Here is a 26082-nt window from a genome sequence, read left to right on the forward strand (position 1 = left end):
TAATGGCAATGCCTATAAATACTTGGTTAAACAGTTTCTTCTGATAAGTCTCCAGTATCAACATTTCCAAGCAAACAAAAACAGGGAGAAGGGAATCTGTAGACATGCTGAGGTAAAATACCATACTCTTTGCCAGAATTCAGCCAGCCTTCACAAGACCATAACTTATGCAAATATGTCCCCTTTTGAGTTTTACACCTCCAGCAGAGGAATTACACTTCTGAGGGCATGTAATTAAGTTTCACTGGCATATAGTACTATGGACTGTCTTATAGCCTATGGACCGTCTTAAAACTGCAGTAATTTATGTCTGAGATTATATGAACATGACCGGGCATTCAAACATATCTGAATCCATGAATCATCATCAATAGCTTCCACTAGGTCTTCCTAATATTTTTGTTTTACATGTTTTGTGTCATTGGGAAAAGCCTCTTCCAAACTTTACCAAGGGTTGATAATCAACTTGAGGTTTTTCAGACTGCCTTAAAATAGTTTCAATCTTTGAAGTATCTGGTGTGTCCAGTGGTTGCTGCACAGAGAGAATAAAGTATAGCATCTCTAAAAATCTCAGCTCTGTCACAGACTGGGTCTTCCCTGGCTGCCTGACCCTGCTGAGACCCCTGTCACAATCTGATTCTCGTAAGATGAGGCATGACAAAGAAATACCTTGGTGTACGTTTATAAATTATATTATCCAAGAATAGAATCATGGTTTAATCGTTTGATCTAGGTCTAGCATGATTGAGGCAAAAAATAATAGCTAACATTAACCAACTTTTGACCAGCTCTCTCTCTAATGGTACACCAACTGGCGAAAGCTAGCCCTGTTCATGTACATCTGTTGAAATGAGACAAAACAAAGACTACAAAACATTTCCACACAAACCACAACAGCTGTTAGAAATATAGTAATAATAGCCACCTCATATTTCTACTTGATAGATGGCTAGACGCTAGAGCTGAACTGGCTGTGGTAGCTAGCTACTAGAGATTTAATTCACCTCAGTTGATCGGTGATGAAACATTGGCTAACGTTACATATCAGTTACACTAGCGCTACTAGCTTAGCACTGGGAATATTCACAAATGTAGTATTTTTTTCTGTTACATTAAACAAAAGTTACCTTGCCAGCTACATTAGTCAACAAAATATTAGCCTGTTTCTGCTCTGCTTGCTTTTACAATTCGGAGAAAAGACAACACCACATACAGTGCCTTCGGAAAGTATTGAGATCCCTTGACCGTTTCCACATTTTGCTACGTTACAACATTATTCTAAAATTGATTAAATTACCAAAAATCGTCAGCAATCTACACACAATACCCCATAATGACAAAGCAAAAACATGTTGATTTTTCCGGTGCAAATTTATAAGATATAAAAAAGAGAAATACCTTATAAGTATTCAGACCCTTCGCTATGAGACTCGAAATTGAGCTCAGGAGCATCCTGTTTCCATTGATCTTGGGAAGGGTACCAAAAATTGTCTGCAGCATTGAAGGTACAAGAACACAGTGGCCTCTATCATGCTTAAATGGAAAAAGTTTAGAACCAAAAATAATCTTCCTAGAGCCGACTGCCCGGCTAAACTGAGCAATCAGAGGAGAAGGACCTTGGTCAGGGAGGTGACCAAGAACCGAATGGTCACTCTGACATAGGTCTAGAGTTCCTCTGTGGAGATGGGAGAACCTTCCAGAAGGACAACCATCTCTGCAGCACCCCACCAAATCAGGCCTTCATGGTAGAGTGGCCAGACGGAAGCTACTCCTCAGTAAAAGGAACACGACAGCCTGCTTGGAGTTTGCCAAAAGGCACCTAAAACTCTCAGATAATGAGAAACAAGATTCTCTGGTCTGATGAAACTAATATTGAACGTTTTGGCCTGAATGCCAAGCGAAACCTGGCACATCTCTACGGTGAAGATTGGTAGTGACAGCATCATGCTGTGGGGGTGTTTTCAGAGGCAGGGACTGGGAGACTAGTCAGGATCGAGGCAAAGATGAATGGAGCAAAGTACAGATAGATCCTTGATGAAAACCTGCTCCAGAGCACTCAGGACCTCAAGACTGGGTTGAAAGTTCACCTTCCAACAGGAAAACAACCCTAAGCACACAGCCAAGCCAATGCAGGAGTGGCTTTGGGGACAAGTCTCAATGTCCCTGCATGGCCCAGCTAGAGCCCGAACTTGAACCCGATCTAACATCTCTGGATAGACCTGAAAATATCTGTGAAGCAATGCTCCCCATCCAACCAGAGAGCTTGAGAGGATCTGAAGAGAAGAATGGGAGAAACTCCCCAAATACAGGTGTGCCAATCTTTTAGTGTCATACCCCAGAAGACTCAAGGCTGTAATTGCTGCCAAAGGTGCTTCAACAAAGTACTGAGTAAAGGGTCTGAATACTTATGTAAATGTGATATTTAGTTTTTGAAATTTTTATAAATTAGCTAACATTTATAAAAACCTGTTTTGGCTTAGTCATTATGGGGTATTGTCTGTAGATTGATGAGGGGGAATTTCTTTTAGAATAAGGATGTAACCTAACAAAAATGTGGAAAAAGTCAAAGGGTCTGAATACTTTCCGAAGGCACTGTACACACCGACAGCAGCTGCCAATATTCAGCTAGTGGTTGGGTTGGACGACTCCTTGTCCATCGACTCCCATTTCTGGGTTTCAAGCTTAGATTCCGCTAGGAAAAGACTCCGAAGATTCAGTATTTCTGCAAGGAAGGACACCATTTTTTGTAGTCTACTTCGAGAACAAACTCTTGCATCGTTCACAGAAGAAAAAGAGAGCAAGAGCGAGAGCGAGAGAGAAGTGGCACAGCCAGGCATAGTTAGGCATGTCGGCCACCAGGCAGACAGTCAGAAGCGTGCAGGTAATCAAAATATGTAGGCTATAGGAATGAAATCCTGGCTGGCTGTTGATGTCACGAACAGGGTTGGAGAGCCCTGTCCTAGGAAATAGATCACAAAGCAGGATCCCTGCTAAACCTTTTGGAAATAGCAAGTTCACTTTCTCATCCATAAACACGGTCAAGTGCAAATATGGTTCAGCAGCTGAAATCAGCAGGATGGGGGGGATTGCTATTAGGAAGGACGTCTACCATGGATGGATTGCTAAAATAATGATTATGATCACAATTCATTCATTTAAATATTATGGGGAGACCTATACATTTGGAAGCCAAGCATGAAGTATCAGTGTAGCCTATTATCGTCTGGACATGACGTTGAAATATCTGCAGGCTTCCGTCATAAGAGTCGATTCAATTCGAAAAATTAAGAATTACATGGGGCAGTTTTGAAAAACGAATCCTGTGTGAATTCCTCTGGAATAAGGCACATGCTAGGATAATAATTACAAAACCAACATATCTAGTAATAGCTGTCCGAATAGGGCTTGAACATGGCAAAGAATGGCCTTATCAGCATAGAGTGCACCGCATCATCCCATGGGATCGGTCAAGGCGGCACACAGCAGAAATATCACTGAAATATTCGAGTTCCTTCACATCACCGTCTATATTCAAACAGAATAACCTTTTCATAGGCAAATGGGCAGCAACATGCTCATGTCAGTCCTCTAGAATGCAAATGAAGTCTTCCTAGTAGGACTCTGCAACAAAGAGGTATGTGTGTGCGCATCCGTTTCAGCGCGTTTTGGGAGTTGAGCAAGAGTCAACTCCTACGACTCCAATCACAGGAGTCGAAGTCGACTCCAAAAAACCTGGAGTCGTGCACCACTATGTTCAACTCTCCTGTGCTGGTCCAGCCAGCCTTCCAGAAGCTTTGCCTTCACACAGCCTGTTTGCCCGCTTTGTGGTGTCCACACGGTCCTAAATCCAGCCAAACAGCCTCCCCGTCCATTATGCATGGGAATACTTGGGAACAGATTACCAAAATTAAAATCAGCGGACTTCCTTGTGATTTACAGTCTTTCACACCCCCCCAAAAATAAAAAAGGTTTAATTGGGGAGCCAAGTAAAACAACTGCCAGTTGGGGAACGCTGATTTATAATATCTGCATGTATTAAACACAATAACTTATTTTCATTATATTTAACAGATTTCTTCCCTTTATATTCCATTAGTGGAAAACTGTGATCATGCCCCAAAAAACATGCTAGCCTCTCACCATTACCAATAACAAGGGAGGTTAGTATTTTTTGGGGGGGGGGCATGATATTTACTGTATGCCTCTAACTTTATCACTCATCATTATTCATGATTATCCATAATCATGGTAGCATCCACATTAATGTAGATGTGTTCAGAGCCAACTATATAGAATTATAATTTTTCAGATTTGATAATTATGACAAAGCAAGCTCTCTATATTAGAAAATTATGGTGATTTATGGAAAGCTGGAATTATCATTCTTCACAAATGTTATAATAAATCAATGTATAAGTAACAATTTTACGAGAAATCATTATTAATATCCTAAAATACTGTCAATAATTAGACCACAGACAGCATTGTGTAAGCTTAATCACCCCCCCCCACCCACATGCACTTCTTATGTTGTCCATCTGTCATTCGTTGTAAAAACCTCTCTATCACACATCTTTCTATCAACACCTATCCGTTTGTATTTCTGTCTCCATCTCTTTCGCACACGTCCTTGTCTGTCATAAGGAAACAAAAAATGTTCAAGGGTTCCTTCTATTTTTCCCTCTCTCCACCATTTCCTCTCTGTCTTTCCCTTTCAATTCCATCTCTGTCACACTGTCTTTTACTGTGCTCTTGGCAGATCACTATCTGTTGGCTAGACTGTAGCAGCTGCCACAGGAAAGGCAGCTTTGTGAGCTGTGCTCAGAGGCAACAGTGAGAGCAGATACTGCAGTGGGAAGACTGACACCCACAACTCGCAGCAATTAGCCTTGTTCAATCCCCACACCCAAATATTGCCTTTACTCAAGATACTTACAGTGACTTCTTTCCTACACATGTATGTACAGTACAGCAGCTAAACTTCAGTTGCTCTCGTGTCATTGAGAGGAAGGTATACAGATACAAATGAGAATATCAAAACAAAATCTGGAGGGATGCCTTCTGCTTGCCTGCTGCACTGCACAAATACCAACCCCATTCAGATCTACATTTTCTACCAGCTGTGAATGGGAAAGGCTCTGCTGTCGGTGTAAATTAAGTCCCTGGGGGCCAGCTCACCTGTTTCTCTGTTATTCTGGGAGATTGAAGTGTAAAACATTCTCCACTGTCACTGCCTTTTTTCCCTTCCCTTTCCCCTTATATTTTGAGACTCTGCATTTGGTGGCAGCTCTGTGCTGCCTGGTAAGGCTACCGTATCTGAATACAGTGACTCACATCTACTGTTTTGTTACATCTCTACTGCCTTTGCCTTTATCAATCAGTAAAGTTGAATATCTGCATGATGAATTTTGCTGAAAAATCTATCTGCTCATAGAACAAATCCACTAGTATTAGCTGATCAGAGAGGTATGCAGTACTCCTGTGGCCTTTCTCTTACCCGCCCTCGAAGATTTGGACGCGGAGAGGTTCGCTCTGTTTGGAGGTGGAGGGCCCTTGCTCTTCTCTCTTCCCCTTCGTCTCAGGCTGCTGTGGTGGCTCCTTCACTTCGACGGGGGTGCTGGGTGGGATAGCATGTACCTACACTCAAAGACAGACACAGGCAAATTCACCAACGCACCCTGACATCGTGGTTGGCAATGATGATATACAGTACATTGGAACAACAATTAATGTCAAACATTTAATGTTTTGGTTGTAGTATATAATATAACAGCATAGTGTCTGGTGATTTCCAGCTGTGGAATTGTGGGGTATGCATTATACTATTTAATTCATAACTAAAACTAAATCAGTGGTTTTGATAGTTTTGGTCTAATTGGCCCATGCTGTGTTTTCCAAGATATTGAATATTGCTGTTATATTTACCTCTGAAATGTAGGTCTTTCTGCTGCTGGCAGAGACCACCTTGCCTGTTGCAGGGGTTAGAGCTGTGGCCATGGTGTATGTCTCCGAGCTGTGCTTCTGCTTGGAGCTCAGCAGGGACAGGGCCAGCTTGGTGGACAGGCCTGGCAGGTTGGGGTTGTACATGCTGACGCTCCAGGAGGTGTAAACGGAGGTTTGTGACTCCCTCTGAGCAGACGGGTTGGGCTTCACGTAGTTCAAGTAGCACCAGCTGACTGAGGTGGTTGTGTGAAGGCTGGTATACGAGGGGGCTTTGGCTCGCTCTGGACTCTGGGGTACAAAGGAAGCACTCACTCCCTGGCTCGCATTCTCCTCCCTCCCCTTTTCTTTCTTAGGTTCAGCCTTCCCTTGTATCTCCCTCTCTTCCCTGTGCCCCTCTGGGTCCCGTACCTTCTCTTCCTCCTCGACTTTCACAGTAACTCCTATCTGTGCCTTCTCCGGCTCTTTCTCTTCATCCTCACCTGCTTCAGGTTCTCCCCCAGTACCCCTATTTTCCTCTTCCTCTCCCACCTTCTCTTCCTCCTCCTCTTCCTCCTTCACTCGTTTCTGCTGGCGCTGGGCCTCTGTGCTAAGCTCCAGACTGGCTGCAGGGGAGAGCATGCGTTTGCTCCCTCCAGCCCCCAGTGGCCCGTAGCCCTCCCTGGACACAGAGCCCAGCTCCAGGGGCAGAGACAGGGGCAGGTAGCTCTTGAAGTCCGGGGTGGGGATCTTCAGATAGGACCTCTGTAGCTTGTCCTGCTCCAGCTGGCCCATGATAACCATGGCCATGCAGCAGATGGGCTCCTGGGAGCGGGCTGATGCCAAGATCTGGGATAGGGTGGTGTACAGGGCACTGGCATAGGTGGTCATGTGGGTCTGGAGGCGCACTGGAACCACCAGTGACACGACTGGCGTCAGCTGCGCCAGGCACGTTGCGATGACAGGCGGGGGATAGAGGCAGGGTAGGGGGACTAAGGACTGAGGAGATGGGGAAGGGAGAACCACAGTGGAGGGTATGGGGGGCTGTGTGGGGACTTGGATGGTGAGCCCAGGGGAAACAGGGAGGTACACAGTCTCGCCAGCCCCGGTGGGGTTCTGCAGGGAGAGCAGAGCTGAGAAAGGATGGAGAGGCAGGCCTAAGCATTCTGCCACGTGAAGCTGCCCTGGGTGGACTTGTATGGTTGGAGGAGAAGGGTGTTTGTGTAAGAAGGTTCTGTGAATGATGTGGGTGGAGAGGACATCTGAGATGGCAGTAGTGACAGGGTGGAGTTGGGCTACCTGGCCAAGAGGGAACCGATCATGCCCAGTTGGTTGCATGGGGAATGGGGGTATCCGGGGCTGGTGGAACAGCTGCACAGTCTTCCCTATGGCCTCTAGGCTGAGCCTCGAGGTGCTGGCTTCAGCTGGGTGGAGGGCAAGGTGGCTGGTGTAGGACGGGCTCGGCTTGGGGCTCCCTGGTCTGCCCGAGTGGCTGGCCACGGCCCCTTCCTCGTGGTCTGGCTCGCCCAGGGTGGCATGCTTCACCAGTAGGCACTTCCTCCTCTCCCTCCAGGCTGATGCAGACTGTTGCGGCGATAGGGACCCATAGTCAAAGGATTTGCTCCTCGTCTCCACAACCTCGTCCGTATGCTGTGGGCTGGCAGGGGCCTGCTCCGAGGCTGAGCGCCGCATCTCTCTTTGGGGTTGATATTGTTGGTGGGGGCCCGAGGGCACGGCTAGCATGTGGGAGCCCTGGGTGCAGCTGGAGCCCCAGGGGGAAGGCTCAGCAGGTTTTTCCCCCATGTCTTCAAAAGAGGCAGATCGGCTGGGTGAGTGGGAAATGTTGCTCTCCTGGCTGGGGCTCCGGGGCCCCAGCGATACCGACTCAAAGCTGGACTCCCCGGAAGACTGGGCAGCAGCCTCGGCTAGACGGAGACGCTTCTTCTTTGGTGGCAGCTTCTCGGAGGGGAGCTGAGCCATACTCTGGCTACGCTGAGGCCACTGGAACTCCTCCACCACTCTCTCTGGCTCCTTGGACGAGGATGCCGTCACCGTGGGCGACACTGACACCATATCAGCGTCAGGCTCCACCGTCACTAGGATCTCTGGCACTTGGATGTTGTGCTGGCGGACCAGGCGGGACATGGAGGGTGATGATTTTGGCTGCGGCTGTTTTTGCAGTGTTGACTGGCTCTCTCTGAGCCCCATAGACTCCTGGCTCTCCATGGACATACTTTCCTGCTTCTCGAAGGAGCTGGTGTGCTGGATGACAGAGATGCCCTTCCTGTCTTGCTGCTGCTGCTCAGCCTGTGAGAGAGCACCTGAAAAGGCCTCACTCTGCTCCACCAGGCTTGGCACTGCAGTGGTGATTGCATGGCTGCAGGTCACAACAGCTGTAGGCCCAGGGCTAGGAGGATCCTCCTCCAGACTCTCCTCTTTCCTCCTCTTCCTCACTGCCATGGCCAGTGCCCGGAATTTATAGTGCATCATCTGGGGACGGTCATCCCGGCACGCCCCATCCACCTCTCCTCTCTCCAGCTCCTTTATTGGCTGGCCTGTGCAAAGACCCCTGTGGGCCTCGTAACTCTCCCTTTGTTTACAGCGGACTCCGCAGGCCTTGCACTCATAGAGCCTTGGACATTTGCGTTGCTGCTGTTGCTGCTTCCTGGTTAGGCCACTTTCTGTTACTGTGTAGGAGGGGCCAGCCTCCTCCAGGCTGAGTTCAGCCCCGAGGGGCATCTCGATGGCGGGCTGGCGCCTCAGCAAACGGTGCTGCCCGCCCACCCTCATCTCAGCCACCACGGCCTGCTGCTCATCAACGGAGTGGCTCAGACGACAGAAGCCCCAGGGAGAGGTGGTGGAGTGGTTTCCCTGGCCTGCTGAGGTGGGCATTGAGTGGCTTCTCAGCAGAGGCACTGAGGAGGAAGACTTCTGGACCCCAGATGGGTCTACGTCTTGGACATGGGGAAAGAATGATTGGCCTGCCATACTGGGGCTTGGGCTTTCTCCCTTAGGCTCAAACATATAGGGGTCTTTGGGGCAGGAGAACTTGGGTAACTCCAGACTACTCTTCCTGGAGAGTGAGGAGCGCCTGGGCTTGACGCTGTCGATCTCGCTGGTGTCCACTACCGCCTCGTTAATGGTGATGAGTTTGGTGATGTGCTCGATGACCTGCGTCTTGGGCATGCTAAAGGGCATGCTGCTCTTCTCCTCCATCCCTGGTGAAGAAGAGTGGGCGTGTTGCTGATGGGGACCGCGCTGCCCTCCAAGCCGTCCATACTTGCCCAAGATGATCTCGGCATACGTTTTGGCGGTGGGAGGGCTCACCTGGGAGTCAGCTCGGCTCATCTCAGTGCTCCTCGAAAGGGAGAAGTAGCCTGACTCTTGGCTGCCTTTACTGCTGGGGCCCAGTGAGGAGGAGGTGGAGGAGGAGGGAGGGTCTTCTGGGGAGGCCATGGGGCCACGCTTCCTCTCACTCAGCCTCATGGCCAGTCTCTGCTTCACGGCCTGGGAGTTGTCAGACCTCTGGCCCTCTTCTTGCTCTAACAGTGCCAAACTGCTGCTACTCTTCTGCTTGCTCAACCTCTCCTTCCTGTACTGACCCGACTCCTCCTCAGAGTCTGTGCTCTCCCCCTCTGTAGGCTCCTCGGGATCCTCTCCCGGGGCGCTCATCGCAGGTCCACTCAGGCTCAGCTCATCCCGGCTGGACACCAGGCCTGCCTTGATTCGGTGGGCGTGGGACTTGCGGTGCTTGTACAGGTTACTCTTGGTCTTGAAGGAGAAGCCACAGGGGACGCAGGGGTAAGGCCTCTCCCCTGTGTGAGAGCGGATGTGTTTCTGGAGAACGCTGGGTTTGGCACATGGACGGCCGCAGTAAGTGCACACATACTTCCCCAGTTTCTGGGGCTTCCTCTCACCTCTTTTAGACGGGCTGCCCTCTGGGGCTTCCTGACCTGGCTGGGACTGGACCCCCTGAGTATTGTGGCCTTGGGTAGAGGAGGATTGTAGGGATGAGGTGGAGGGGGAGGAGATGCTGCCTCCTGAAGGACCTGGGGTATCTGTTGAGAGCTGCCATGCTGCTGCTTGGGTCTTGTGCTGATGCTGAAGCCTGAGGAGCAGGTCACTACGCTTGGGCTTGCGGTGGTGGAGGCGTCCCTGGCCAACGTGGACAGGGCAGGGGTTGGATGGCGGCTGCTGTGGCTGAGGTGGACGGGACCCTGTGGGGGACTCAGCGGCCTCAGCAGACAGAGGCTGCTGTTTCCTTCCGGATCGCTCACCATCAGCAGGATGGCTGTGCTCCGCCTCCATAGAGTGGGGAGGAGGCCTTACAGACACACAGGGAATGCCTCTGGGAGCAGTGTGCCACACAGTCTCATGAGGCTAGCCACAGTGCCGCAGAGATGCCTGGGACAAGGGAACATCTAATGGAGTACCTTTTTTATGAGCAGGCCAAAAGTCATTCAAGAGGATCAAATAAGACATAATTAAAATGTGCCCCAGAGCAGCATAGAGGATGTGGGTAAACATAGATCCTCTCTCATCACGGAGTAAGCCTGTTCCCATCCGGCCTGAGCCATTGTGACAGGTCTTCACCGTGGACTGGGAGCTAGATGAGGGTTTGGCTTGGCATACTGCTGGACCGTTCTGACACTGTGGTTCTGCTGAGTAGAAACCTCTGGGTCTTCTCTTGTTCCTCACTGGTCAATTTAAGCACCTCACTGGATCTGCAGAAACACAGAAATAAGCACAAGTGAGTCACAGAGCTTAAGCAGACCTGACAAAATACACCCAGGCATTTGTTTCATCATTATTGGTTATGACTCGTGACACTATCAATGGCTAGGTGGCCAGTCCCTACAGACACCAAAAACAGACTGTTTGTCATGGGGTTAAGGCCTCGTCAAAGCCCTGTGACCAAAAACTGACTCTCACGTTGATATTGCTGCCACATATCATACCCTGACAAATAAGGCCACATTTCCTTGGCCTGATGAGTGGGGGAAGCGTTCTAATGATCACATTAGCGAGGTAATTGCGGTAATACTGTTATTGCTCTGATCTGTTCTTGCCCTACCTGTATGCTGAAGGGTCTCTGCCACATACAGAAAATGTCTATTTCAGTGTACCTCTACCCTGTAATATTGGTTCGGTATGCAGAAATGTGCTTGAATGGTCTCAATGCACTAATGTGCAATATCCAACATAAAACCTCCTAGTTCCAAAAAGAGATCAGACACAGTGAGAGAGAAAAGCCTACCACACCACTGTGTATCTACCTCTGACTACAAACCATCTGGCTAGAGCACAGTCTGCACGTGACACCACTGCTCTGAGATGGCCAAGCAAGGTCAACATCCAGGGCAGCAGTGCCAACAGAGGGGGTAAAAGTGTGACACAATGTCATGGCACCAAGTCTAAACAAACATTTGAAATTCAGCCTTTCCCTAGCTTTTGTTCTAAAGCTAGGGAAAGGGGGGCTATCTTCTTGTAATGAGTCAAAATGAGTTGACAACAATGGGTGAAGTAGCTGAAGAGAGAGAAAAAAAGACTGCAGGAAGATGAGGAAGTGCTCCCCTCCTTTATCAAGACATATCTGCTGTTATATTTCCCACATTAGGAGAAACCCAGGGTTCAACTCCACACACAGAAATCTTGTACCGCAGCCAATCAAAACACATTCTGGGAGCAAATGTCACTGAGCTGCCGTAGCCAACTGCTGACAGTCCGAGCTGAGGCCCATCCACTGACATCCATCATCAGAGCAGAGCCAACCAGACACACTTCTCAGGATAGCTTACTCTCTCTGCTCATGTGCATAGTGATCTTTGCATTTTAAACTGTTCTCCTCCCTGCTACAACAGGATACAAAGATATCCCTCCATATCTCTGGTGTTCATAATAGGCCACACTATTAGGTAATCAGGTGCATAAGTATAACAATCAATAAAAGTATGATAACATCTTAATATATAATACTTCAACAAGTTTTATTTTAAATCAATCGGGAGTAAATCATAATTTAGTCTGAATAATATTTCAGAAGACAGTGTGTAAGACAGTGTCTCCTCCCACCTTCCCTGGGTAAGGCAAAAGCAGTGGCAGAGGCTGACAAGTTGACAGTGTGAGTGAGTGTGCGAGAGAGAGAGAGATAACTCTGAGAGGCTGTGTGGAGTCATTCAGTGTTCCAGCGGCTGGCTAAACGGGCCTAGCAGAAGACTAGTCTGACAGACTCCAGCTTGGGCAGCGGTGACAGGTTTTTTTAATGAGCCCGGGTTTCTCTCTTTCTCCATATGTTCCTGAAAAACACAGCACAGTCTGGGTTCATTACAATATAAAATAAAACAGAAACACTCTTCCTTTATGGAAGTGAATTGACAGATTATCAGCTCCATTTCCACGTTCCCCCACATATGATGATCATCCATTTAGTCTGTTTCGCCAAACAGAAGTTAACTTTGTTTACAGCAGAGTACCATCAACAGTAGTGTGAAGGCATTAAAATGAACTCAAATGCCTCACAGTAAGAGAGGTAGACAAGAAAATGTTCTGAGCTGTCCAGCTACATTGTGGTGTTAAGCCTTGGGAATTAGCTAGAATAGTTAGAAAAGGGATTGTTTTATACTGTAGCTAGGTCATGTACCATTGTGGTCTCTTCACACACAATTCCCAAGAAAGAAAAGTGAGTGTGAGAATACTACAGGAGTGTGAGACTGAGAAATAAAAAAGGCATGAGTGGGAGAGACAGGAAAAGACAGGTATAGAGTGGGAAGATGAATGGGGAGAAAAAAGACCCCACTATGAAGCCAGAGTGCGTAGGAGGGCGATACATATTGTATTTTGAAATATCGAGAGAGAGAAAGAAAAAAGAAGAAAGGAAAGTGACTTCCCCCTTCCTACTTGTGTTGTTTGAACTGAGCACACGTTGGCCATCACAGTGTAAGGCTTAATAATCTCTGGCATAGTATTGATGCAACCTTTAAACAGAATGATTAGGCGGTTTTAGGGTGGGGGAGAGCACCGTCTGAATTATGCATGGCAGTGTAGGCTAGACTCCAGCTCAGAGCAGGGAAACACACATTAGGGCTTTGCCAGGACGACAAGGGGAAAGCCTGCCAGAGTGAGCAAGCACATCATCATCATCATCTCTCATGCAAGCACACCCATTTAAACAAGTATGCATACAGTACGTACGTGCACGCACACATACAGACATATACACACTCAAGCATGTGTGCACACTCAAGCATGTGTACACACACACTAATGAATAGTAGTGGAGTCCTTGACCACAAGAGTCAGAGTTGACTCCAAAAATCCAGGAGTTATACAACAACAAAAAATTGCCTAGGCAGCTAGCTGACGTAGGCTACTGATTAGCTTTGAAAATGTGTCAGTAGATTGTCAGACAGCTCCATATGCATTGCTAATCAATCACCTAGTTCAATAGTGTGCGAGGACGCACACACAGATGGTGCAGCTGTAGAACCTTTTGAGGATCTGGGGATCCATGCCAAATCTTTTCAGTTTCCTGAGGGGGAAAAGGTTTTGAGGTGCCCTCTTCACAACTGTCTTGTTACGTTTGGACGCCAAGTAACTTGAAACTCTCCACCCGCTCCACTACAGCCCAGGCGATGTTAATGGGGGCCTGTTCGGCCCGCCTTTTCCTGTGGTCCACGATCAGCTCCTTTGGCTTGCTCACATTGAGGGAGAGGTTGTTGTCCTGGCACCACACTGCCAGTTCTCTGACCTCTTCCTTATAGGTCGTCTCATTGTTGTCGGTGATCAGGCCTACCACTGTTGTGTCTTCAGCAAACTTAATAATGGTGTTGGAGTCGTGTTTGGCCACGCAGTCGTGGGTGAACAGGGAATACAGGAAGAAACAAAGTACAAACCCCTGAGGGGCCCCAGTGTTAAAGCTCAGCGTGGCAGACGTGTTACTGCCTACTCTTACCAACTGGGGGGGGCCTGTCTGGAAGTCCAGGATCCAGTTGCAGAGGGAGGTGTTTAGTCCCAGAGTCTTTAGCTTAGTGTTGAGCTTCGTGGGAACTATGGTGTTGAACGCTGATAGTGAACAAGACTACGGCATGCTAACTAGTCATGCGGCCCCGAGCGGTCGGTGTCCAACTTCTTAGAGGGACAAGTGGCTTTCAGCCACACGAGATTGAGCAATAACAGGTCTGTGATGTCCGGGGCTACACGCGAGGCACACTGAGCGGCTCCGCTTGTGTCTACCCTTCACGGAGAGGCGTGGGTAACCCGCTGAACCCCACTCATGATAGGGATTGGGAAATGCAATTATTTCCCATGAACAAGGAATTCCCAGTAAGAGCGTGTTAAGCTCGTGTTGATTAAGTCCCTGGCCTTTGTACACACACCGGCCGTCGCTACTACCGATTGGATGGTTTAGTGAGGTCTTCTGATCGGCCCTGCGGAGGTCGGTCACGGCCCTGACGGAGCGCCGAGAAGACGCTCAAACTTGACTATCTAGAGGAAGTAAAAGGGTCGTAACAAGGTTTTCGTAGGTGAACCTGCAGAAGGATCATTAACGGGTTGCCAGCCACCCCACCTTTCCCCGTGGGCAGGTGCGTCAGCCGCATCTGAAGGGGATTGCCGTTGAAGCGGGTCTTCCCGCCTTGGTCTCCAACATTAAGCTGCTTGGGTTTCACCCAGGACCCTCGAACGGTTCAGGGAACCTAGCCAACCACTCTGCACCCCGGTGCAGGCGAGGGTTTAATGTCTCCCAGTCCGTCGCGGTGGCGGCACACCCGGATGCTTTTCGTTCAACCTCAAACCTTTTTGCTCCGTGAACTGTGGCCTCTCACTCTGGTGAAGGGCGGGCGAGGGAAAGGAGGGCAAACTCCCCAATTCCGCCTAGCCACTAGTCTCTGCGCAAAACAAAAAAACTAACGAGTACGACTCTTGTGGATCACTCGGCTCGTGGATGGATCACGGTGGATCATGGATCACGGTGGATCACTCAGCTCTGTGTTGATGAAGTACGCAGCTAGCTGCGAGAACTAAAGTGAATTGCAGGACACATTGATCATCAACACTGAACGCACCTTCCGGCCCAAGGTTTGGTTGGACTTGAACCTTGAGTTATTAACGATTAAAGACGAAAATGGGGGTTGGGGGATTTGACCCCCAACGGCTGAGAAACACTGAAGCCCTGTGGGTGGCAGGGCTTATGTCGATAATGCGGCTTGTCCGGTAGTAGCCTCACTCAGCTCCAGGTTGACTAGACAGGAACCAGCGCGATTTCAGAAACTTGGGAACCATGTCCTAGAGATCCGGGGACGGTGGCAAACTTCAAGACCCGTGCGGTTATGCAGAAATGGGCTATTTCGAGGGTCCTGGACCACGGTTTTAACGCTCCGAAGGTGATCCTCCCTTCAGCGACCGTTTGGTTGTTGTTTGCTCTTGAGCCCAGTTCCCAGCTTGGTTGCGGGAGGATATTGAGCTCTGTCCTTGGCAACTGCTCTATCCCAACGTTCACCTTGCATGCATGGTTGATGCATGGTTCCTCTCTGTTGTCCAGCCAGTTTCATTCCTTCTGACCAATTGGCATCCGTTATCCACCTGGGAGGTCCCCCGTCGGCAGGATGGTTCCTCCCGCCCCACGTGGATTTGCCTCTATTGGTGGAGCCCCTTTCGGAGATGGTTTACCCCGTTTCTCAGATACGCTCCAGCCGAGCCCCGTCCGAGCGAGACCCAGCCGACCTGTCTGACCCAGTGGCCCTACATTGGTGTTCCAATGCGGGCAGTGGCACGCCCAGGAAGCAATGCCTGTGGTAGGGGGCCACCCTGCTACGCACCAGGCGCAAGAGACACGTGTGTTTCTCAAACTGTGTTGTTGGCTCGGTTGTGCGGTTCCTACTAAAACCTCCAGCTTGACAAAGACCTCTCGAGCGGCGCCCCGGCTCCTGTGGAGTCGGCCACGGGCAGTGCAGGGCATCCTGCTGGGCACGCGGTTGATTGCACCAGGACCTTCTCAGCTCACAGGGTAGAAACGTGACCCGGTCGTTCTCCAGGGAAGGCCGGAGGTTGCGCAAATGACCTGTTCCCGACTCGGGGAGGTAGTGACAAAAAACAACAATACAGGACTCTTGAGGCCGTGTAATTGGAATGAGTACACTAAATCCTTTAACAAGGATCCATTGAAGAGCAAGTCTGGTGCCAGCAGCCATGGTCATTTCCCAATAATATTTTCATTAATCAAGAACAAAAGTCTGAGTTTTTTTGTCCAGGTGAGAAAGGGCAGTGGAGTGCAATTGAGATTGCATCTTCTGTGGATCTGCTGGGGCGGTCAAAGCACTTCATGGCTACCGACGCGAGTGCCACGGGGCGGTAATAATTTAGCAGAAACATGTAGGTATTACAGACTCTCTCAGGGAGAGGTTGAAAATGTCAGTGAAGACACTTGACAGTTGGTCCTCGCATGCTTTAAGTACACATCCTGGTAATCCGTCTGGCCCAGCGACTTTGTGAATGTTGACCTGTTTAAAGGTTTTGTTCACATCGGCTACCGAGAGCGTTATCACACAGTCATCCAGAACAGCTGGTGCTCTCGTATATGCTTCAGTGTTGCTTGCAAGCTCTATATTGTCTGTATCTTTGTTCAGCCACATCTCGGTGAAACATAAGATGTTACAGTTTTTAATGTCCCGTTGGTAGGATCATCTTAATCATAGGTCATCAATTTTATTTTCCAATGATTACATGTTAGCCAGCAGAATGGAAGGCAGTGAGAGTTCACTCGCTCGCCTCCGGATTCTCAGAAGAATGCCCGATCTGCGGCCCCTTTTCCGCCGTCTTTTCTTCACACAAAAGGCGTGGATCTGTGCCTGTTCCAGTGAAAGCAGGATATCCTTCTCATTGGATTTGTTAAAGGAAAAAGTTTCTTCCAGTCCACGGTGAGTAATCACTTTTCTGATGTCCAGAATTTGTTTTTTTTTGTCATAAGAGAAGGTAGCAGCAACATTATGTTACATTAAAAAAAGTTACACAAAACGCAAAAAAAAAAAAATATATTACAAAATAATGTTCTTCGGCGCCATCACAGTCCGACTGAGTCTGGTGACTTTTACTTTGACTCAAAAGATGAGTCCGGTGATGAAGCATTCTGATGGTGCATAAGCTCAACAACCATACTGCCAATGGCTACCAGTCAGAAGGGAGGCACACCCCTGGAGAGACAATGGATCACCTGGAAACTCCTCTCAACTGGCTCGAATATATAGAGCTTGGAACCAGAGTTGGTTCTTGCTGCTACACGAGACATGAATCAAACACTTAATCCTATACAGACTGTCATCATATTAATTAAATGTATTAATAACGTTTATTTCACTTGGCTACATAGTCATTATTGTATTCCTTTCACAATTATTTGAGATTGGATAAGGAACTACACTGCTTAGAAATAATAGGCAAATTCATAATCGTTGTATTACACAGGGAGCAATCACCTTGGGCTGGGGAAATATGGCAGAGACGGTCATGTTATTTTCTTGAAAACGCACACACCAACTCTTTCACACATTACACCGTCCTCTGTAGCCTGTCGGTCTCAAATCCATTCTGACAGTCAGATCAGGTAAGCAAACCAGACCCGAAAGAGATCCTGCCATTCCCCAGTGGCTCTGGTTCCTCTCAATGTTTTCTCCTGTTGTTTCACAAAGGATTTTCCTTCCCACTGACCCCCTTACCTTAATGCTTTACAATAACCAGGTAGAAAGGAACCATATGAAGGAAGTAAGACAGAAAATGCACAGCAGTTGAAGGCTGACAGTCCAAACACTTCAATGCTGGAATCACAGGATGGTAATTAGAATTCTACTGTGGATGAATGCAGACGGGGAAAAGTTGCTGATTCACTCATTCACAAAGATCTATTTATAGTCTATAGGGTGTGAATGTACTGTTAGTGAAGCCGACGATGCAGCAGTGTTCCATTTTCTTACAGTGACACATTCCTTTGAGAGGAGTTGTCACAAGCAAAACTCCAGAGCTAATATCAGTATCAGAAAATTAAACAGCGAATCCTTTACTCTGCAGAATCAGGTCCTTCAGTATGGGAACCTGTAATGGGACACACCTCTCAACTGTCTATCTTTAACCTTTGCCTGTACAGTACATGCCTTTGCTGTCATCAGTTGGAAACAGTACCAAGTAGACTTGGGGTGTGGTCGGAGTGTATTTTTATGTCTCTGTGTGCATGCGTGTGAGGCGTGCATATCATGCTGTGAAAGGGATTGCCTAGCTCCTGCCTAGCTCAGACCATTAAGTGAGGAGGGGGGTTGTGGGTGGAGGGAGGGAGAGTGTGAGTGCGGTGCATTGTCAGCAGACACACAAACAGTGATGGCGGTACCCAGGGGAAAGGAGACCCAGGAAGAAGCAGTCTTTCCTTCATGCCGCTCTTCTTGTTCCATGGAACACTTGCAGTGAGTCTGCAGAGACATGTTTAAAAATGCAGGACAGGTTAAATATCCCTTCACTCTGGATATGTGTCATGCATTCAAATGTCCTCACAAAGACTTGAGGGGTTACCCTTGGATTTCATCAACACAAAAGATATAAGCTGTAGGGCATCAGCCTTATCAATATGGCACCTTGAAGCACCTTGGCTAAAACGGTATTAACATGTTGATTGTAAGTGGTTGTAATGTGTGGACGACATGAGGAACAGCACTGAGTAGCTAAGCAAAATGTTCACCCAGACTCCAATCTAATGTTCTAACTTCTTTAGGGAGCAAGATTATTCTGACATTGGGGGGATGTTTGTAAAAGACAGAGGAAACCTGACCATGCCAATAACAGCTAGAAACATTGCGATAATGTTGTTAAAGAGTTCTTTGAGCAAGCAGGTCTGCTGGAAATCCTGCTATGTTAACCTTAACATCTGAAGATTGAGACACAGCAACAAATCGAGATCTACTGTAACTTTGATAAGTTGAGGTCACATAACATGAGGCATCATTACAAGCACCATTCAGTCACTCATTACGTAAAAAGCTGTAACAGTACAATATCAGAACTGTCTCCATATTAATATGCACAGACACCAAGAACAAAGAGCAGTCTGGGTTATGAGTTTGTGCTCATTGTGGAAGGTCTTTCCACAGCTGGTAATGATGGATAAAAATATGAGCTAAACATTAAATTAGCTTGTGCCCGGAGAACCGATAAACCCTCTTTCCCGCCTCTCCTTTCCTCGATTTAGCCTAGTGCTGCTGGTTCACTGGTTCCCATGGAAACAGGTCTACTCGGAGGTACGGCAGATGGGGAGAGAGCTGGAGGGCTACATGCCCCTCTCTGGGCACGGACGCAAGCTGGCAGGAGAAAGTGGTGGAACAGCCTGACCTCTGCACTAATGCAGAACAGCCCCTAACCCCTGACCCCTGGGCTTGAGGGTCGCTGAAGGTAGAAAGCAGCCTACAGATCTAGGCCCAGCTCACCTTCACCAAATTGTCACCATAACCATCAGACCGTGACAATGCTACATTGCTGTAAGATCAGTGTCTCGGGGCAACTTGTTTACAAGTTTGGGGAGGCAGGGTAGCCTAGTGGTTAGAGCGTTGGACTAGTAACCGGAAGGTTGCAAGTTCAAACCCCCGAGCTGACAAGGTACAAATCTGTCTGACTTGCCTAGTTAAATAAAGTTAAATAAAGGAAAAATAAAATAAAAATGACTTAGGTCTGTGGAAGTGACATTAGCTCAAACCATAGTCCTGTGGAGGGATTCGCCCAGTTCTTGGTACCCTTTCCCAGAGAGAGTTTAAGCACTTTTACCAGATCAAACTAATGCCCAAACCTGGACTTGAGGGTGGGGCAAAACACAATATAACTATTTTTACTAGAACTTACAATTAACGAAACCTAGAAGACAGAAAGCTCTCAAAACCAGATGGCATTTAAGACCAACGTTCCCCAGACCCACCTAGGGTTACTCCCACTGTGTCTAGTAGGAGATGTATACACTCAGAGGGAATTCTCTTAAACTGCATACCATCTCTTTGAGGTCTGCTCTGCTATGCCTCTGAGGCCGTGAACAGGCAGAGCAGGATTTTAGCAGCACAAAGGCATAGCGAAATGTACATCTAAACTAGGGATGTGACAAATGGGAAAAAAACAGTAATGTTTAATTATGGCTTAGATCCCGCTAACGGGATCGATATGACAACAGCCAGTGAAAGTGCAGGGCGCTAAATTCAAAACAACAGAAATCTCATAATTAAAATTCCTCAAACATACAAGTATTTTACACCATTTTAAAGATACACCTATTGTTAATCCCACCACAGTGTCCGATTTCAAAAAGTCTTTACGACGAAAGCACACCAAACGATTATGTTTGGTCTGCACCTAAAAACAGAAAAATACAGCCATTTTTCCAGCCAAAGAGAGGAGTCACAAAAAGCAGAAATAGAGATAAAATGAATCACTAAACTTTGATGAGCTACATCAGATGGCACTTATAGGACGTCATGTTACACAATACATGTATGTTTTGTTCAATAAAGTTCATATTTATATAAAAAAATCTGTTTACATTGGCGTGTTATGTTCAGTAATGTGTTGCCTCCAAAACATCCGGTGATTTTGCAGAGAGCCACATCAATTTACAGAAATAGTCATCATAAATGTTGATGAAAATACAAGTGATAGACATGGAACTTTAGATAAACTTCTCCTGAATGCAACCGCTGTGTCAGATTTCAAAAAAGCTTTACCGAAAAAAGCACACCATGCAATAATCTGAGTACAGCGCTCAGACAACAAAACAAGCCATACAGATATCCGCCATGTTGTGGAGTCAGAAGTCAGAAATAGCATTATAAATATTCACTTACCTTTGATGATCTTCATCAGAATGCACTCCCAGGAATCCCAGTTCCACAATAAATGTTTGTTTTGTTCGATAAAGTCCATAATTTATGTCCAAATACCTCCTTTTTGTTCACGCGTTTTGTACACAATCCAAACTCACGAGGCGCGTGCAAGTCCAGGCGAAAGTTCAGACGGAAAGTCATATTACAGATCGTAGAAACATGTCAAATGAAGTATAGAATCAACCTTTAGGATGTTTTTATCATAAATCTTCAATGATGTTCCAACCGGAGAATTCTTTAGTCTGTAGAAATGCAATGGAACGCAAGCTAACTCTCACATGATCAGCTCATGCCACTCTGGCAGAGCCCTGACTCAATCATTTCTCATTCCTCCCTCCTTTACAGTAGAAGCATCAAACAAGGTTCTAAAGACTGTTGGCATCTAGTGGAAGCCTTAGGAAGTGCAATATGACCCATAGACACTGTATATTCGATGGGCACTGACTTGAAAAACTACAAACCTCAGAGTTCCCACTTCCTGGTTGGATTTTTTTCTCTGGTTTTTGCCTGCCATATAAGTTCTGTTATAATCACAGACATAATTTAAACAGTTTTAGAAACGGCAGAGTGTTTTCTATCCAAATCGACTAATAATATGCATATATTAGAAACTGGGCCTGAGTAGCAGGCAGTTTACTCTGGGCACCTTATTCATCCAAGCTACTCAATACTGCCCCTAGTCCTAAGAAGATAAACTATAATAACCATGCAAATTCACAATGCAGCTGCGCTGCTGCCAGCAACAGTTTGTCTCTCAGATGGTTATGCACTCCACCTGTACTACCATTACTGTACCTCAATTCCACCTCGTAAAGTTTGCATTTCGTTCTCATTTAACTTAAAATAATTGCCATTCAGGACTTTGCTGCTGATGACGTAGTGGCGGAGAGCAGACTCCAAAATGGTTTATTCCTCGACTCCTTGCATGTCGACTCCCATTTCTGAGGGTCAAGATTAGATTCCGCTAGGAAGACTGATTTATTTCCATACTTTGAAGAACACAAACACTTGCATCTTTAATAGCGAGAGGGGAGGGGCACAGTATAGGCAGGTCCGCCACCAGGCAGACAGAACTGTGCCCTAGGCCTGACTCTAATCGGCAATCAAAATCTGTATATCACAATGGAATGCTGTACCTTGAAATGTTGTGGCTTGCAATGTCTTGCAACTCCAGTAAAGCTGGCCTGTCATCAATGAATAGGCTAGGATATTCAACACGCAACAGACCGAAGACTGAACACACACACACACACACACACACTCATCATAAGCGAAGAGAAAGAGCAGGCGAGCCAGAGCAAGGGAGAGAGAGAGGTGTGATAATTTCTCTTAATTAATGTTAAAAATCCCAACTTCGTTTAAATGTTTAAACGTTCACAACAGTAATCTGAACCACAAGAAGAACCCAGAGGGATTTGGCAGAAATGAACAAGGGGCTAGGATGAAGGTCATTGATCATGTATTCAGGTAACATTATAAACTATAAGAAGAGGAGCTCTAACCAAAGTACTGTTCTCATATTTTCACAAAGTCTAGGGATTCATTCAACCCAATCCAGTAAAATCAGGCTGATTAGCCCGTAGAAGCTGTCAATATTTATTTTACTGCCTTTTCAACGTATCAAGAAATGCATAGAGCACGCCCACACCAGGAAGTGGAGGGAATATGCCTGTATAACTGAATCATGCATATGTAGACCACACACTCACATACACTGATTAGTCATTCTCTCTCTAGCCACCATTAACCCTCCAAAAACAAATGGAGAGTATTGAGGACTTTGCTTTTCAGCGATGCTCTTTAAAACACTCCCATTTAGCTGCACTCAAGCATGAAAGAACTAGAACTCCTAGAATCCAGGTAGCTGCTACACTCACATCCAGTACATAACACACTCAAGCAAACTGGAGTAAAGAAGACAATCAGGAACGGCAACCCATTCAGAGAAAGCACACACAGATAGAAACACTACCTACGGTACAGCAGCAGATCACACAACAGACAGTTATGAGGACTATCAATCCCAATCTAACAGACTAATCCCATTACAGTGGCCATTTAGCCTCAGGGTGTATGAGAGAGAGAGAGAGAGAGTTGTGAGAGAGGAGAGCGGAGAGTGGGCGAAAGAGTGAGATAGTGAATGAGGACAGAGAGATTGATGAAGGATGGAAAGAGAGAGAGAAAATGAGGGAGGATGGAGAACAGTTTACCTGGGAGAAAGTAGCCTGGTTTCACCCCTCAGAGGAGCTTCAGAGTCACAGAGACATGCGGGGAGAGAGCGAGCAGATGAGTGCTTGGGAGGGTGTGTTTCTTAGAGAGGGAGGGGGTGAGGCGAAAGGAGAGTGATGGAGAGAAAGCGTTAACAAGTGTTAGCCCTGTAATGGAAAGTAGAGGGATGGGAAGAAAAAAAAAGTGAGAGCTAGGAGGGACCTCCAAAGTTGCCACCTTAGAATAACCATCATCATCGCTGTAACATCGAAGCATATTAACTAGAGATCCACCGATATGACATTTGTGGCCGATACCGATATTTTCCTCGCCAAAAAAAAAAAAAAACTATACCAATATTTAAAAATGTAAACAGCCTTTTAAGCATTCCAGTAGTTAAATAGCTCAAACACACACACACACCAAAAAGTTATTTTGTTGGCATTTACGCATGTCCCCGTTACCAGTAAAACATAATCAAAACGTATCTATTTCACTTACTTTCTGTGCTATTTCATTGTTCATTTGTTTAGTCATTACATTCAACCAGGATTTCATCATACATGTCAAGCAGTGAAGTTTCAGCTCTGTCTGTCTGTGGCCTCTCTTCCTCAGTATGCACTGTCACTGTGTCCGTTTCCAACTTGTCTAGCTAGGTCTAACATTTCACGTAAACCCCGTTTCTTGTCTGTATCGAAGTAGCGGTCCTTGTACTTAGCATTGAGCATGGTGGCGACACAGTAAAGAGGCTCAGAGAGAATGCCCACCAAAACGCTTGTTCACAGCCTTTTATTTTAACCCTACGGTCTGTGTCGGCAGTTTTATTGAGTAGGCGTTTCAATGCCATGACAGATGGTATCACGTCTGCTGCAGAAGTTGAGCTCATTTCTCGAGTCAGTTGTTCGAATGGAGCTAGGTGTTCATGTTTCCAAGTCTCAAACATGTTCTCAAATGCCATTGACATGGCAGCAGCGGTATGAGAACCAGCACATTCTTGAGCATGCAATACGGCTTTCCTCCGGATTAAATCCTTGTTGACCCACTGTGCGGTCAAACTCCGCATGCTCATGGGGCTGACATCGCTGGTCCAAATGTTAGTCGTGAAGCTAATAGCAGTGATGCACATAGCAAGTAGCTCATGGATGTGCGTTTCAACAATACTGTGTAACTCCGGTAGGGCAACATCTAAAAAAAATAGCGCCTACTTGGTAGTGTGTACCGGGGCTCGAGGTGCTCAACCAGTCGGCGAAAGCAAACATCATCCACAGAGAACGGTTGATTGCTAACTTCTTATGGCTGTGGGGCAGTACTGAGTAGCTTGGATGAACAAGGTGCCCAGAGTAAACTGCCTGCTACTCAGGCCGAGAAGCTAAGATATGCTAAGATATATTATTAGTATATTTGGATAGAAAACACTGAAGTTTCTAAAACTGTTTGAATGATGTCTGTGAGTATAACAGAACTCATATGGCAGGCAAAAACCAGAGAAAAAATCCAACCAGGAAGTGGGAAATCTGAAGTTTGTAGGTTTTCAAGTCTTCGCCTATCCAAGATAGGAAGTGAAATTGAACTAAATTTACACTAAGGCTTCCACTAGATGTCAACAGTCTTTAGAACCTTGTTTCAGGCTTCTACTGTGAAGGGGGAGCGAATAAGAGCTGTTTTGAACCAGGTGTCTGGCAGAATTCAGTGAGTTAAGTCTCGCACGAGGCCATGAAAGCGAGCACTGCTCCTTTTCATTTCTAAAGACAAAGGAATTGTCCGGTTGAAACATTATTGAATATTTATGATAAAAACATCCTAAAGATTGATTTTATACATCGTTTGACATGTTTCTACGAACTGTAATAGAACTTTGACTTTTTGTCTGGATTTAGTGCTCGCGGGTTGTTCATTTGGATTACTGGACTAAAAGCACAATCAAAAAGGAGGTATTAGTACATAAATTATGGACTTTATCAAACAAAACAAACATTTATTGTGGAACTGGGATTCCTGGGAGTGCATTCTGATGAAGATCAAAGGTAAGTGAATATTTATAATGCTATTTCTGACTTCTGTTGACTCCACAACATGGCGGGTATCTGTATGATGGCTGAGCGCTGTACTCAGATTATCGCATAGTGTGCTTTTGCCATAAAGCTCTTTTGAAATCTGACACAGCGGTTGCAGTAAGGAGAAGTATATCTTTAATTCTATGCATAATACTGGTATCTTTTAATCAACGTTTATGATGAGTATTCCTGTAAATTGATGTGGCTCTGCAAAATCACCAGATGTTTTGGAGAAAAAACATTACTGAACATAACACACCAATGTAAACTGAGATTTTTGGATATAAATATAAACTTTATCGAACAAAAGATACATGTATTGTGTAACATGAAGTCCTATGAGTGCCATCTGATGAAGATCATCAAAGGTTAGTAATTCATTTTCTCTATTTCTGCTTTTTGTGACTCCTCTCTTTGGCTGGAAAATGGCTGTGTTTTTCTGTGACTAGGCTCTGACCTAACATAATCAGATTGCGTGCTTTCATCGTAAAACCTTTTTGAAAATCGGACACTGCGGTGGGATTAACAACAAGTTTATCTTTACAATGGTGTATAATACTTGTATGTTTGAGGAATTTTAAATATGAGATATCGGTTGTTTGAATTTGGCGCCATGCACTGTCACTGGCTGTTGTCAAATCGATCCCTTTAACAGGATTTCAGCCGTAAGAAGTTTTAAGGGCAATGAATTCCATTATCTTGGCATTACTGGATTCTGCCTTTGAGTTGTCTCGCTGAAATGTTCTTATTCTTTCAAATGACTGCTCGACTTGAACTTGTTTAGTTGTTAGAAGTGCGCTTAGTTTTTTTCTGCTTTTGTTCTAAGTAGTCGCTGAACGTTTGGGGGTGATGCACTTTCAAATGAGTAATTAGGTTTGTGGTATTGAATGATTTCAACTTCTCCCCTCCTCGGGAAACAATAGCAGCACAAACGTTGCATACGTCCATTTTGTTATCTTCCTTTGAAACTTCAAGATAGATCCACGCAGCAGACATTGTGGGCTAGGTTA

The 26082-nt window shown here is 46.3% G+C and overlaps 1 protein-coding gene and 1 pseudogene across 2 annotated transcripts in view; one reads left to right on the top strand and one right to left on the bottom strand.

Moving 5' to 3' along the window:
- The window catches only part of LOC110490306 (transcription factor HIVEP3), a 67482-nt gene that overhangs the window by 12222 nt on the left and 29178 nt on the right, over nt 1-26082 (bottom strand). The window contains exons 2-3 of one of the 2 annotated variants that reach the window (XR_016486763.1): nt 5926-10643; nt 5498-5642 (exon numbers count right to left, since the gene is read on the bottom strand). Coding sequence is in view for 1 of the 2 variants with exons in the window: in XM_021563622.3 (XP_021419297.3) it covers nt 5498-5637; nt 5926-10227 (4442 nt within the window). In the remaining variant the exon portion in view is untranslated. The remainder of the gene's footprint in view (nt 1-5497; nt 5643-5925; nt 10644-26082) is intronic. The other variant, XM_021563622.3, reaches the window with a different exon arrangement.
- Nucleotides 14877-15031, top strand: LOC149985110 (5.8S ribosomal RNA; annotated as a pseudogene).

This window comes from Oncorhynchus mykiss, chromosome 2, assembly GCF_057628025.1.
Source record: "Oncorhynchus mykiss isolate SJ-2025 chromosome 2, ASM5762802v1, whole genome shotgun sequence".
Classification (NCBI taxonomy): Eukaryota; Metazoa; Chordata; class Actinopteri; order Salmoniformes; family Salmonidae; genus Oncorhynchus; species Oncorhynchus mykiss.